General features: G+C 40.0%; 1 protein-coding gene across 2 annotated transcripts in view; it reads right to left on the bottom strand.

Annotated features, from left to right (window-relative positions):
* Positions 1–1577: 1577 nt before the first annotated feature.
* CERS6 (ceramide synthase 6) overlaps positions 1578–12618 on the bottom strand; it is a 256999-nt gene continuing 245958 nt past the window's right edge. The window contains exons 9-11 of one of the 2 annotated variants that reach the window (XM_084892350.1): positions 7409–7565; positions 6815–6838; positions 1578–3286 (exon numbers count right to left, since the gene is read on the bottom strand). In XM_084892350.1, coding sequence (XP_084748476.1) covers positions 3131–3286; positions 6815–6838; positions 7409–7565 — 337 coding nt within the window. In that variant the 3' untranslated portion in view covers positions 1578–3130. The remainder of the gene's footprint in view (positions 3287–6814; positions 6839–7408; positions 7566–12618) is intronic. The other variant, XM_084892351.1, reaches the window with a different exon arrangement.

Below are 12618 nucleotides of genomic sequence, written 5' to 3'. Positions count from 1 at the left end.
CTTCGTCAGGTGTGATTCATTATCTCTCGGTACCTCAGAACACCATTATCTAGCAGCCTAGCAGGAGTTAGATTTCACTGTAATAAAATCTTGGAGTGAAGCAGCAATCATGCGCAGTTTTTTCCAATATAGTTCAATAACCCAAAATACTGATAGTTATTCCCTTATTCTCAACACTCATAGGACTCAGTTTAGGAATGAGAACTGTATTTGGCATATCTGCTGACTGTAGGCCCTCTGTCATCTAGATTCTGCAATATTTAGCTCTGAGGCCAAGAGACTGAAGAGATTCGACGACTCTCAGCTGTGTGTGTGTGGCATGAACAGGAAGTTGAGAGGCAGGAAGTTTCGTTTGTATAAAGTGAATAGTTTTCGTGAAAAGAATATGGATAAGGATGAATTAGTGATATTTTGGTTTTATCACATTTTTTTAAAACATACATATACATACATAGATCACACATTGATACCATTTATTGACCCAAGGCCAAAATTCTACTCAATTTTCTACTTTTTCCCCCACTAAGAGACCTAGAAGAGCTATATAACATTAGAGAATAAAGTATATTTTTTCTAGAGTCCTTCTTACATACCCTTAGTAACCTGGAGAAGTTTGAATGTGACCAGGAGGAAGGAGATATCAACATTGGCTAAGTTAATTAATGGAAATAACACTCTCACTAACCTACAGTTGAGTTTACAGAATACACTTCCAGAACTATGGCCTGGCACAGGTAGAGGATATTTTTCCCTCTCAGTCTTATCTTATCTCATGGGAGAGCAGTACACATAGGTATATTATTCTTTAAGAGTTCTACAAACACCATTTTGATTAGTCAAAAAGAACTCTTTGCCCTAATAAGTAAAATGAAATGAAAATCTGTAGATCTATTATGGACTTGGTTTAAACTGATGCCATCAGTCAGAGAGGCTTGAAGTATTCCCAGTCCTCCTTCTAAATGACTTTAGGGAAAAACAAAAGATTGTTTAGGTTTGTCTTTGCTAAGGATAGACTCAATTTACTTTAGTATAAAAAGCAACTCTTCCTTAATAATGTGTAAGATGATCTTTTGAAAGTGTTCTTTTGTGCTCAAGAGTGTCAGATATTCCCAATTTGAACACACTATGGCTCTCTGGTTTATTTCACCCACGGAGAGGACAATCCACTCTTCTCTTAATATTTTCGTTTTTAAGAACATAAATTTTCACTTCAAAAATTTTCAGGCCTAACATGCTTGCTGTTACTTTTTATTTCTCTGCATCTTAGCAGATGTTCAGAAGTACTTTTGACATTTTATATTGGTCTTACAAAATCAAACCATCCCCAAATTACACTCCTAAGCATATCCTTGTTTTGTGAACAATAAGGTTTTACATGAGGAATCAGTTGCATGGTGTCTTAATGAACAGACAGACACACTTCCAAGTCTCTGCAGTTATTGCTATGGACCAAACAAGAAACATACTAATTTGTAACAAGGCGGGGAAAGATTTAATATTACAGTGTTTATGAGCATTCTTTTAACTATGGATCATGAATTGTGAGCACAAAGCTTTACTTGCTTATTTATTCCCCCCCCCCCCAAAAATGGAACTGAATGTGAATGGCTCTGAGCAGTGCATGCACTCGCTAGTGTTTTGCTGTTGTCTGCACTATGCCTGATTCACACATTTATGTCACTGCATGTGCTTTTCAACTCTCATTTTACATGATGGTCTTTTTTATTTATAAAGCAGATATTTATGAGACCTTCTTATTCCCTTACTAAAAGTTGGAAGGAAGGAGATAAAAATCTTTGGTTTGTGTGTATGGTTTTCTTATCTATGCATAAATAACACTGCCAATGTAGGACACTATGGATACTTATTTTTCAGTAGTTCTTCGCATTGCCAATATCGTCATTCTCCAGTCGAATTTTGTTTTTCTGGCAATGGTTTCATTTGAGTAAAAATGCCTGTAATGTGAACAAATCTTCAAAGAAGCAAATGGAAGTGCAATGCTCCTCTAGTAGCAGGCACGTCTTTCGGAGTTATGTTAGGGAGAAAAGATGAAGGGTGAAAGAGTCTTTCTCCCATTGGCGCTATTTTGCTCAGAAAAATAAAACTTCAAATTCAAATCCTAGATACGGCACTTTCTTTGAAAGCAGATGCAATAAAGTGCTTTGCACCAGAGGTGACCTTTGTCAACTATTCTCTTTTTTTCTGCCCCCAAATATACTCGATTTCTCTCTTTTCATGCCATGACACAGGGGCAATGGCAGAATCTGGTTGTGATCAGCTACTCTCTCCATGCTATTCTCAGATCACGAGACTCATTCCAGAGAGTGAGAGTGGTTTCTCTGTGACTGTGACCTTCAGCAATGTCGTCCTCCAGAGCCAGGGCTCTGACCTCGTAACAGAATAAAAAGACCTCTGTAATCTACAAGGAGAATCTCCAACTAGCTACCACACTCACTGAAGAAATCTTGGCTGTGCACACAAGAGATGAAGTCTATTCCAAAGCTATCTAATACAAAACAAATTTTAAAAGGCCTTCCAATGACGATGCTCTTTCATTTAAACTGCTAAATGAGCAGGAAGAGTGACAACAAAAGCCCTGTCCTGTTTACACTATATGCTGGGGGAATGGTCACTGCGACCGGGCACTGACACGGAGAAAGCAAACCTACGTGGAGCGGTAGGGGATGTTGCGCGGGATTTTGCTTGGCCTAAGACAAGCTAAGCGGGTGCTCCTAGCAAACGGGGCTGCGGCAGTAGGAAAGGGTCGAAGCAGATGGAGCATCTTCTTCACTGTCATGAGCCCAAGGGAGTAAAAAGGAAAGAAGAAACCTCCTTCTGTCCACAGATTTATAAACAAATACAAAAAATAAATAATATTCTAACACAATACAAATGCAAACACTGTTCCCTTGTGTCAATTACAAATACAGCATGCCTACATATAGAGAATGGTAATTCTTCTTCATTCACAGACGGGACATATGGCAGTGCACTAGTCAAAAATGCTTGGAATAATCCTAATTTTTTGTTTCTGGTGCTGAGATATTATGAAAGGAACTGCATTTGCAACTTATTAAATACTTCCAGGAACAAATAGTTCACTTCGTTCCGGATTTGTAGTTTTGAGTAATTAATCATCCACAGAGCAAGGGCCGGTCAGGAGATACCCGTTGGTACCGCTGGTTCCATTGGTGGTGGTTGCAGCGTGGGGTTTCTTCCTTGGAGTTTCTTTCGAGTCCTCCTCATCTGAGCTAGATTCAATATCACTTCGGTCATCCTTGGACACCTGTGGGATACAAGAAGGTGAGTGTAAACAGCTCCTAAGGAATCATTAAAGTATGGCATGCTCAGAAGCACATGCAATCATTAAGCCCGAGGAAAACAGATCCAAATGTTAAAAAATCCAAGGGGATAAAAACTTTGTCATAGTAATGAGCTACCTTCTACTGGAGATACACAAGTTGAGTGACAAAGCCAGTTATCAAGGATTGCAGGTGGTTTTCCCCATCACAACGGGCTCTTGAAGGTACCTTTCTATTTTGAGAATGTACTAGACCCAAGTCCCACTTTCACCAGTAAAGTGGCCTAATGCACTACTGGAATGGCATTGTAGAAATATGGTACAAATGAGTCAGTTTATACTTTGAATCCCATCACCCTTGGGAATCATTTAAAGTCAGTTCTCAATTACTACACTAATAGATATATTCTATTAATTCAGATAATCAAATCATCATTTTCTTTGGCTTTGCAATGAATTGTTTCATTATTTAACTTCTTTTCTGTTCGCTAGAATAAAGTAGAAATTTTGTTTTATATGCTAGAGGCCCGGTGGATGAAATTTGTGCATGGGGGGTGGGGGTGGGGGGTGCAGGTGTGTTCCTCAGCCCAGCCTGCACCCTCTCCAATCTGGAACCCCTCGAGGGATGTTCAACTATCCAGGACTGTTGGGTCCCAACTGCGTGCCCGCCTTCCTGATTGTCCCTAATTGCTTCTGCCTGCCAGCCTGATCACCCCCTAACCACTCCCCTGACAGCCTGATTGGTGCCTAACTGCTCCCCTGCCAGCCTAATTGCCCCTAACTGCCCTCTTCTGCTGGCCTGATTGTCCACAACTGCCCTCCCCTGCTGGCCTGATTGTCCACAACTGCCTTCCCTTACAGGCTTGGTCCCTCCCACTGGCCATTTTGTGGCAACCATCTTGTGTCCACATGGGAACAGCCATCTTTTGTGTTGGAGTGACAGTAAATTTGCATATTACTCTTTTATTAGATAGGAGGCCTGGTGCATGGGTGGTGGCCAGCTGGTATGCCCTGAAAAGTATCCCAGATCAGGGTGGGGGTTCCCTTGGGGCGTGGGGCAACCTGGGCGAGGGGCCTATGGTGGTTTGCAGGCTGGCCTTGTCCCCCGGTGTCTGAAGTGAAGGCCCTGGTCTCTGGAATTTATTTATATTCTAAAATTGAAACTTTGTAGCCTTGAGCGGAGACGAGGGCAGGCCAGGGCTGAGAGAAGCTTGGCTTCCTCCATTGCCGGGGTCAATTCAAGCCTCCTGCTCTCTCCAGCTCCGTGGCTGCCACCTTTTTTGTTGGGATTTATTTATCTTCTATAATTGAAACTTTGTAGCCTTTAGCAGAGGCCAGGGCCAGCCAGAGTGGGCGGGAGCTTGGCTTCCTCCATTGCCGGGGAAACCCAAACCTCTGTGGCCGAAGCCATCTTGGTTGGATTAATTTGCCTACTTGCTCCTGATTGGCTGGTGGGAATGGCTTGTGGGCATAGCGGAGGTACGGTCAATTTGCAGTTTCTTTAGATAATACATAATGGTAGTAGGATGCATTTTGAGAACTTGGGGGTGAAGTTTAGTTTTAAATATTTCCCAAAGAAAATTGACTGAGTGAATCAGCATGAACTGGTTCCCATTATTCCAGGGCTTTTCAATCATTAGGTACTGAGAATGGTCATATAAAAACCAGATATAAATCTACACATTACCGTAAAGAATGAAAAAAATATCAGACTGTCTAGCAAGGACTTAATTTAGGGAGAAATTAAGGAAATACTCTACTTCTTTTAATATTAAAATAGTTTGAACCTCCTACTCTGTAAGTCTAAATTATGGTAAGCATTTTACATTAAAGGCCTTAAGACCTTTGAGTAAGAAATAGCACCATTTACTTACTTTCTAAGTGGAGTGGCCATAAGGACCTGGGTGTCTGGCTTTATAGAAATTTCCCTAGTCTAGTCACCTGTGATTCTCTAGGATCTGGACTGGAGAGGTTGGCAAGGTCTCCTGGGAAGTGTATCAGAATTTACTGGGGGACTTTTCACATCACATCCTTTGCACCACCATAACTCCCCAATTCGAGAACCCTTGATATACAATTGGGTGACATAGTGAGTTATCAAGGAATGTAGATGAATTTCTATGTCATAGTGGCCTCTTTAAGGTACCTTTCTATTTTGAGAATGTACTAGACCAGGAATGCCCCTCCAAGTGGAGAGCCACTGGTACTGAGAGAACATCACCTCTCTTAGTGGGAGGGGGATCAGAAATGACTGAGTAAACAGCGTAAAAATGGACCATACTCCAATGCCCCTTGAGATGAGGCTAACCTCACAAGGACCATCTCCAAGAAGATTAAGATACCGAAACATCAAAACAACTAGATTATAAGGATACTTTAATTTAAAGAAGCACGAGTTACAGAGACGGCACTATAGTAGGGCTCCACTACATTTAGAAATCCATTAGCCATAAATTAAGCTGCTAATAGGAAAGAAAACTCTAGTTTCAGAGAGTGATTAATTTATATTTGCATGATTAGTAAGATTGTTTTTAATTGCATTTGGGGGGAAAATCTATAGTTATGTTGCCATCAAAGAAAGGAACAATTTAGAATGTCTCAAAATAAACCACAAATAAATGAGTCCATAACCTATGGCCATGAATCATACTGTCCTAGTGATGGCAATTAAAATATTATGAAGTCTGAGCTCTGGAATAAAATTAATAACTATCTCTTCATAAAGTTGAGGAATAAGCTAGAGAGAAGACAATATATCTGGTGGAAACAGCAACACAGTGAGGACATAAGTGATCTAGTCCACAGCATTCTTATATCTTCACTAAATGTTATCCTATTGACAGCATTGTGTATGTGGAATTAATTTGTATCCAAATAAGAAGAGAGCATTTTTTAAAAATAGAAATACATACTTACTTTAAAGAATAAGAGGTCACAGAGGGGGAAAAAAACACTTTCACTTCTAAATAATATATTGATAAAAATATTTTGGATTTCTATAGTAAGAGCTGACATTGACACCTGGCTTCATAGCACATGACCAGGTGTCCTTAATCCCTCTGTGGAAGGGTCAGCTCTGTCTTCCTCACTGAGGACAACATGGTTAGTTGAGTGCTCTCTGGTCTAGGGCAGAGCAGGCAAAGGAGGTAATAGTACTTCATGCTGGACTGTGTTTCCTCTCCCCAATGTAGGTCTCTTTCTCCTACTTCACTTTAGGTCTATTTCTGCTTTTTAGCCAACATGTAAATCACTAATGAAAAAAAATCTCCTCTTTCTCTGTGGGATCATGCAAAGTTTAGCAGAATGCAAGCTCATACACAAGGGCATTAACCGAGCCGTTCCCAGTGTCCCTTCACACCTGGTGGGAGCCATACTCAGTTAGAGCCTCCAGCCAGTGCCAATAGACTAAACGGAACAATATGCATGGAAACAAAAGCATCTGAGTGCCCCTCCAACAGGCAGGCTGATGTGGCACCCAGGACAAGAACAGAGAGGGACTTGTGAGAAACTTACATGTAAAGGGTTCCACTTCCCAGCCTTCCAGGGTGGCAGAAGGAAGAGAACAAACAACGAAAATAAGAAAATGTCATAGAAAACATTCTAGAAAAGTCACTGCTCTACATAGAGGAGTTGAAGTTCAAGAAACTTCATTCAAATCAGCCTCATGAGTCCATTTTTTAACCAAAGAGATTCAACTAAGTTTCATTGGAAAAGGCATAAGTGGGCATACTGCATCAAGCAACCTTTCTCAGAAAAATAAAGAAGTTATTCAATTTCTGTTCAGCAATAAGTACAACCAGAAAAGGGTCAAGGAGACAGAGAGAGGAAGAGAAAGAATACAACAAATAATATTATCATGAAACTTAAAATTATAAATGCAGAACACTGAGAATCATCTTCAGTACAGCAATGCTACAACTCAAAAAATGAACTAAACAGAAGACAATAAATGAAAATTTAGTTTGTGTTTCTAGGAGGTTATGCTAAATTTTGAAAAAAAAATCAATTTTGAGGACATTTGAAATAATAAATAATGTTCTCATTGATTCAGAGCAACCAAGAAATGTAATTATCTGGAACATATTAGAAATGATGAATTTTACTTACCTTCCCCCTTGAAATAGCTTTGCAAGCTATTTTTATGATCAAGTAAGACCAGAAGCAGTTCAAGCCTTGTATCAGCAACAGCAGTAGGTTAAAAACCCACCAGGAAGGATAAGGTCCAACAATCTCCCAACTTTCAAATAGCGTGGAATTTAACACCCTAAGGAAAAGAGAAAGGTATCATTGAACACAACTTTTCACTTTGCCTTCAAAGAAATTCTAATACCTGCACAGAAGCAGCAAGTCAACAGTATCCACTAACCACTCCTTGCCTGCAAAGCTGATCAGGTATTTCAGAGTCATCACCTGAACTATTCCCCTGGTGGCAAACATTCCCTTTGATTCCAGTATGAATGGTGTGCTTATGCTCCCCCTTTTACTTTTGTCATAACTTCTTCCATGAATTTCCATTAAGTTTTTAGTTGTAATTCTTTCTTTACTTGCTAAAAGGCTTTTGAAGTTGCTTTTGGTCTTCAAATAAGTGAGGAATACTACTCAATAACATTGTTGCACTAAAAAAGAGTAAATCCCCAAAACACTAGCTACATTTAAATCATATGCATAGTACAGTGGGTGCTAGGATATACTTAAGATCTAAATCCTGTCCTCAAGTGGTTTATATTCTAGTAGGAAAGCCCCTGGAGAGTTCTTAATTTTGCCAGCTTTCCCTGGGAAAGATTTTACAATTAAAATATCAATATATCATTTTGAAGTGATGTCCTGAGATGAGTATTGGAAGGATGTTAAAAGATTACTGGAATATAATGAATGTACTTAGTTTTAAAAGCATGTACTCAAGGTAGGCAAAATGGGGCAGCCACCTGGACAGGTGCATGAGAGCTGGTTTCAGGGTTTGGCTCTCATCCCTGCTGTGACTGGTCCCAAGACTTTGGAAGTTGACTCTTGCCTTCTGGACTCAGAGAAGAACATAACCACCGAATTTTGGTATCCCTCTTTCTTGCTTTCCTCCTTCATTAACTGTAGGGCTGATTTGGCAATCTAAAAGTGTTGATACTACTCATCTAAGTGTATTTCCCTACCTGCCATTGCAGTGCTTTGCTGGGACCTTACAGGAGAGGTTAGGTGGACCACACTTAGTGGCTAAGGGGGATGGATTGAAAACCTCTTGACTATAAGACACAATCCACTCATACAAGAACAGAAGGCAGATATACAGAGAATTTTCATAAGAGAAAGAGTATAATGAGTGCTTTAAGAGAGGTTAAGAAAAGTACTTTATGAATCCACAAAATAAAACCCCCCACTTATTGCAGTTGGGATTAGATAGATGTAAAGAAAAACGAAGAATAAATAATAGGCATAAATAGATTATCTGTCCCCAGTTTCAGCAACTTGCCTGTACAGGCCAGAATAAGAACAGAGTGTATCTCTAAATAACCCTGCCATACCAGTTGTCTCTCAAGAACAATAAACATGGATATTAAAATCCTAAAATAACAGCATGGAATTGACTTTGACAACTCATTGAAAGTTTATTACTCTATGCTATAGTAGTATCCATTCTGGTAGAGGGGGACCAACATTAGGAAATCTAACATAATGCATCATATATCCATAAACCAAATTGGTAGAGACCTAATCATTTCAATAGCAGTGAAAGACATATGGTAATGTTCAATTCTACATTATTGATATTTGAAACTTAGGACTCAAAGAACTTACTCAATATGACTTTTAAGCAACTCAAATCAGCAGCTGTCATCATATTTAAGAAACATCAATTTTTTTTTGCCTTTATAATCAGGAACAAACCACAATAGCCAACATCACCATTATTATTTAACATTATTTTGGAAGTTCTGGCCAGTGAGTATGGTAGAAAGTCAAAGACTTCATTTCAAATATGTAGATGTTAAATCTTGTAACTATTTTAAAAATAGCAAACAATCAAAATTTCCAATATCAGGAAATGGTAAAAAATTAGTTTCCGTTATAAATATAGAAATTATGAAATCATGTTAAGAGTTTCTTTTTTTAAAAAAAATATATTTTATTGATTTTGTACAGATAGGAAGGGAGAGAGATAGAGAGTTAGAAACATCGATGAGAGAGAGTCATCAATCAGCTGCCTCTTGCACACCCCCTACTGGGGATATGCCCGCAACCAAGGTACATGCCCTTGACCGGAATCGAACCCGGGACCCTTCAGTCCCCAAGCCGACGCTCTATCCATTGAGCCAAACCGGTTTTGGCAAGAGTTTCTAATTATAGAGGCAAATATATATAATCAACTCTATGAAATATACATGCACATATACACGCAAAAGAGGGAATAATACTTCCCTGAAAGAATTAGTCAAAACCATTATAGACTTCCTTTGATGAATTAGAGATTATGTCTATTTTCCTCTTTACACTCTTCTATTTTCCAAATTCATACCAAATAATTAGAAAAAAAATACAAAGTTATTTGTAAAAAGTAATATCAGGATAATGCCTATATTCTTGCCTTGTTTATTATAACAGTAATTGTACTTCAGAACTACCTCTGCTTCTTGACATACTATTCATTTGGACATCAGAGAGAAATTAGCTTAATCTGAATAGAAAGAGGTCCTGTTGAAATAGCAACAATGTCTGCGTTATGCTCTTCATTCTGGATCAGCTTTTGCTGGATTATAGCTTGAGCACCTTCCTCACCATAATGATCTGCTTGACTTAATTGGAACAGGGTGTCATGCAGTCACCAGTGACACGGCACCACATTAATTTCTGCAATGCTGCATCAGAATGCATGGGCTTTGCCATGACAATCTGTGGTGCCTCTGAGATGCAGCTTAAAAGTAATGGGATTTCTTTGAAAATTGAGTTGGCTGCCTGCAGAGACACTTGGGAAAATTTAATCAGTGCGCTGATGGATGTATCTCTTAGTGAGAAGCTTGGGGAGAAAAACAATATATTAGGAACTGAGACTTGGAAAGAGAGATCATTATGTCACTGGACTCTGAAATGAACCCAGGAAACAGGGTCTTTTTGAAAAGCCACAGAATGTTATGGATATAGATGTACCCCCCCCTTTTTTTTTTTGCAAAATATTAAAATAGAATTTTGTGGGGGGTTTTTTTTTTTGGCAAAATATTAAGATAGAATTTTGTCCTTTCTCAGAGGTTAGGATTAGGAGTATGTACCTTAATGATGCAATTGCAAAACTGAGTTCTGAATAGTGGTTATTCTGAGGGGGAATTTTGGAGAGGAGCCATGAGGGAGACTATGGGGTGTTGGAAATATCCTAGAGCTTGATCCGGGTGGTGATTACATGGAGTATACAAATATACATTTAAAAAGATAAAACGGTAGCAGGCTGTACACTGGAGATCTGTTCACTACACTGTATACTGAATTAAGCCTCAATAAAATGAAATGGAAACAAGTGCTCTGTGGGCCAAACACTGCCAGTTTGCAATTTCTGGTTTGCATAATTACTCTATCAGTGTCCTTCCCCCAATACCCTGGGATCAACATGGCTCCTAAGAAAAAAGACCCCACCAAATAGTTAGCTTATAGCATCAACCCTCCTACAGCTGCTCCAGTAAAGTGGTGGAGACCTCAGAGATATAGACACCAGAAAGGACCATTTTCCTTTTCCTGAATTCTGGGCTCACTTAACCACTAGATGGCACACCACCCATGTACAAGGAATGTTCCAATAGGTTTGTTCTGCCTTCTGCCACTGTGGGTCCCGCACAGAAATCACTTGATCTTCAGGTTACACCTTGCCTTCTAAGAATTCTAACAATGGAATGAAAGGCTCTAGTCCACACATCTTTCTTCCTGCAGGATTCTAGAAAGAAATAGATGCCTGCAGGGCAAATGCATGAGCTCCATGCATTTCACTGGTGACCTGCAGATGCCCTGGTTACCACCCCCAAGGGCTGAGCCTTGATGGGTTATTCTAATGGATGTTTAATGAATCAAAAGAATTTAATCTGATTATCCCCTATAGTTATTTTCTTTCATGCTTACATTTTAAGGATGCTTCTTCTTAAATTTGATGATCACAGAATTATTATACAGGCTATACAAGGAAGGGGGAGGGAAAAATGCAAGCATTCATGCAGAAAGGTTTACAACATTTCTTAAAGCAAAAGCCCCGCAGTCTCATTTGAAGATGATATTTAAGGCCTTACTCATTCACTTTCTAAGCATCCATGTGACATCTGTTTTCCCTGTAAGCCTCAGGGTTTAGGAAGTCTCATAGTATCATACAGCTCAGTGCAAAAAGCTCTTCAATGGCATCTGATTCAGAAAGCTACAACCAGTGCTTAATTTCTTCATCCTTAACATGACTATCCACTCAAAGTTCAACCTGATTATCTTTACTATGTAAAGTTAGATGAACAGTCTCACTTTCAGTGGATATTTATGATAAGACCATGGCCCATAGCAAACACAAACTTGGCCTGTGCCCCTTCTCCCCTCTACCACCACCAAAGACCTCACTCTGAGTCTTGGGTTGTGTATTTCTGGAATAATCTATATAAAAACCACAGCAATAATGAGATTCATATCAAGTACCCAAAGAGAGTCAAGAGTTAGGGTCAGGAGAAACCAAGATGGTGGCATAAGGTAAACACCTATACTGCTGCCTTCCACAACAATTTTAAAACTGCAACTGGAAGATAGAGCAGACATCGTCCAGAACCATCAGAAAGCTGGCGGAGTGGAAATTTTACAACTAGTAGGAAAGAGAAAAGGACACTGAGACTCAGGAGCTGTGGAGGTGTGGAGACCAGTGCATGTGGAGAAGGCGGGCAGCAAATGCACAGCTAGCTTTCTTATTTGGGAGAAAAACAAAACCTTCCGATTGCACTGAAATCCAGCTTTGGGTGAGACATTGGGTACCAGACTCATTCGGGGAGAAATTGGACTGTCTGGCAGCAGGCGAAACTCGAGAGCAGCGTGCAGCCATTGCTGTGGGGCACTGAGACACAGGACCCTCTTAGGGTGGGTCTGATGGGAAACCAAGGCTGTCTGCTCCACCCTGAGACTCCACCCCATCCAAGCTGAGCACAGAAGCCCTCCCAGTGGAGACACTGCTGATCCTCACAGCCAATTGGCCTGGAGGTCAGCTCCCCCCAGTGACACCAACAACAATCAAGGTTTAACTACAACAAGACTGCACACATAGTCCACAAAGGGGTACACTAAGAGTGTCCACCACAGATAACTGGGGAGGCTGAGCTACTGGGCTC

The sequence above is a fragment of the Pipistrellus hanaki genome (assembly GCF_964339955.1).
Source record: "Pipistrellus hanaki genome assembly, chromosome: 8".
Taxonomy (NCBI): domain Eukaryota; kingdom Metazoa; phylum Chordata; class Mammalia; order Chiroptera; family Vespertilionidae; genus Pipistrellus; species Pipistrellus hanaki.
This window is presented reverse-complemented; position numbering and strand designations above follow the sequence as displayed.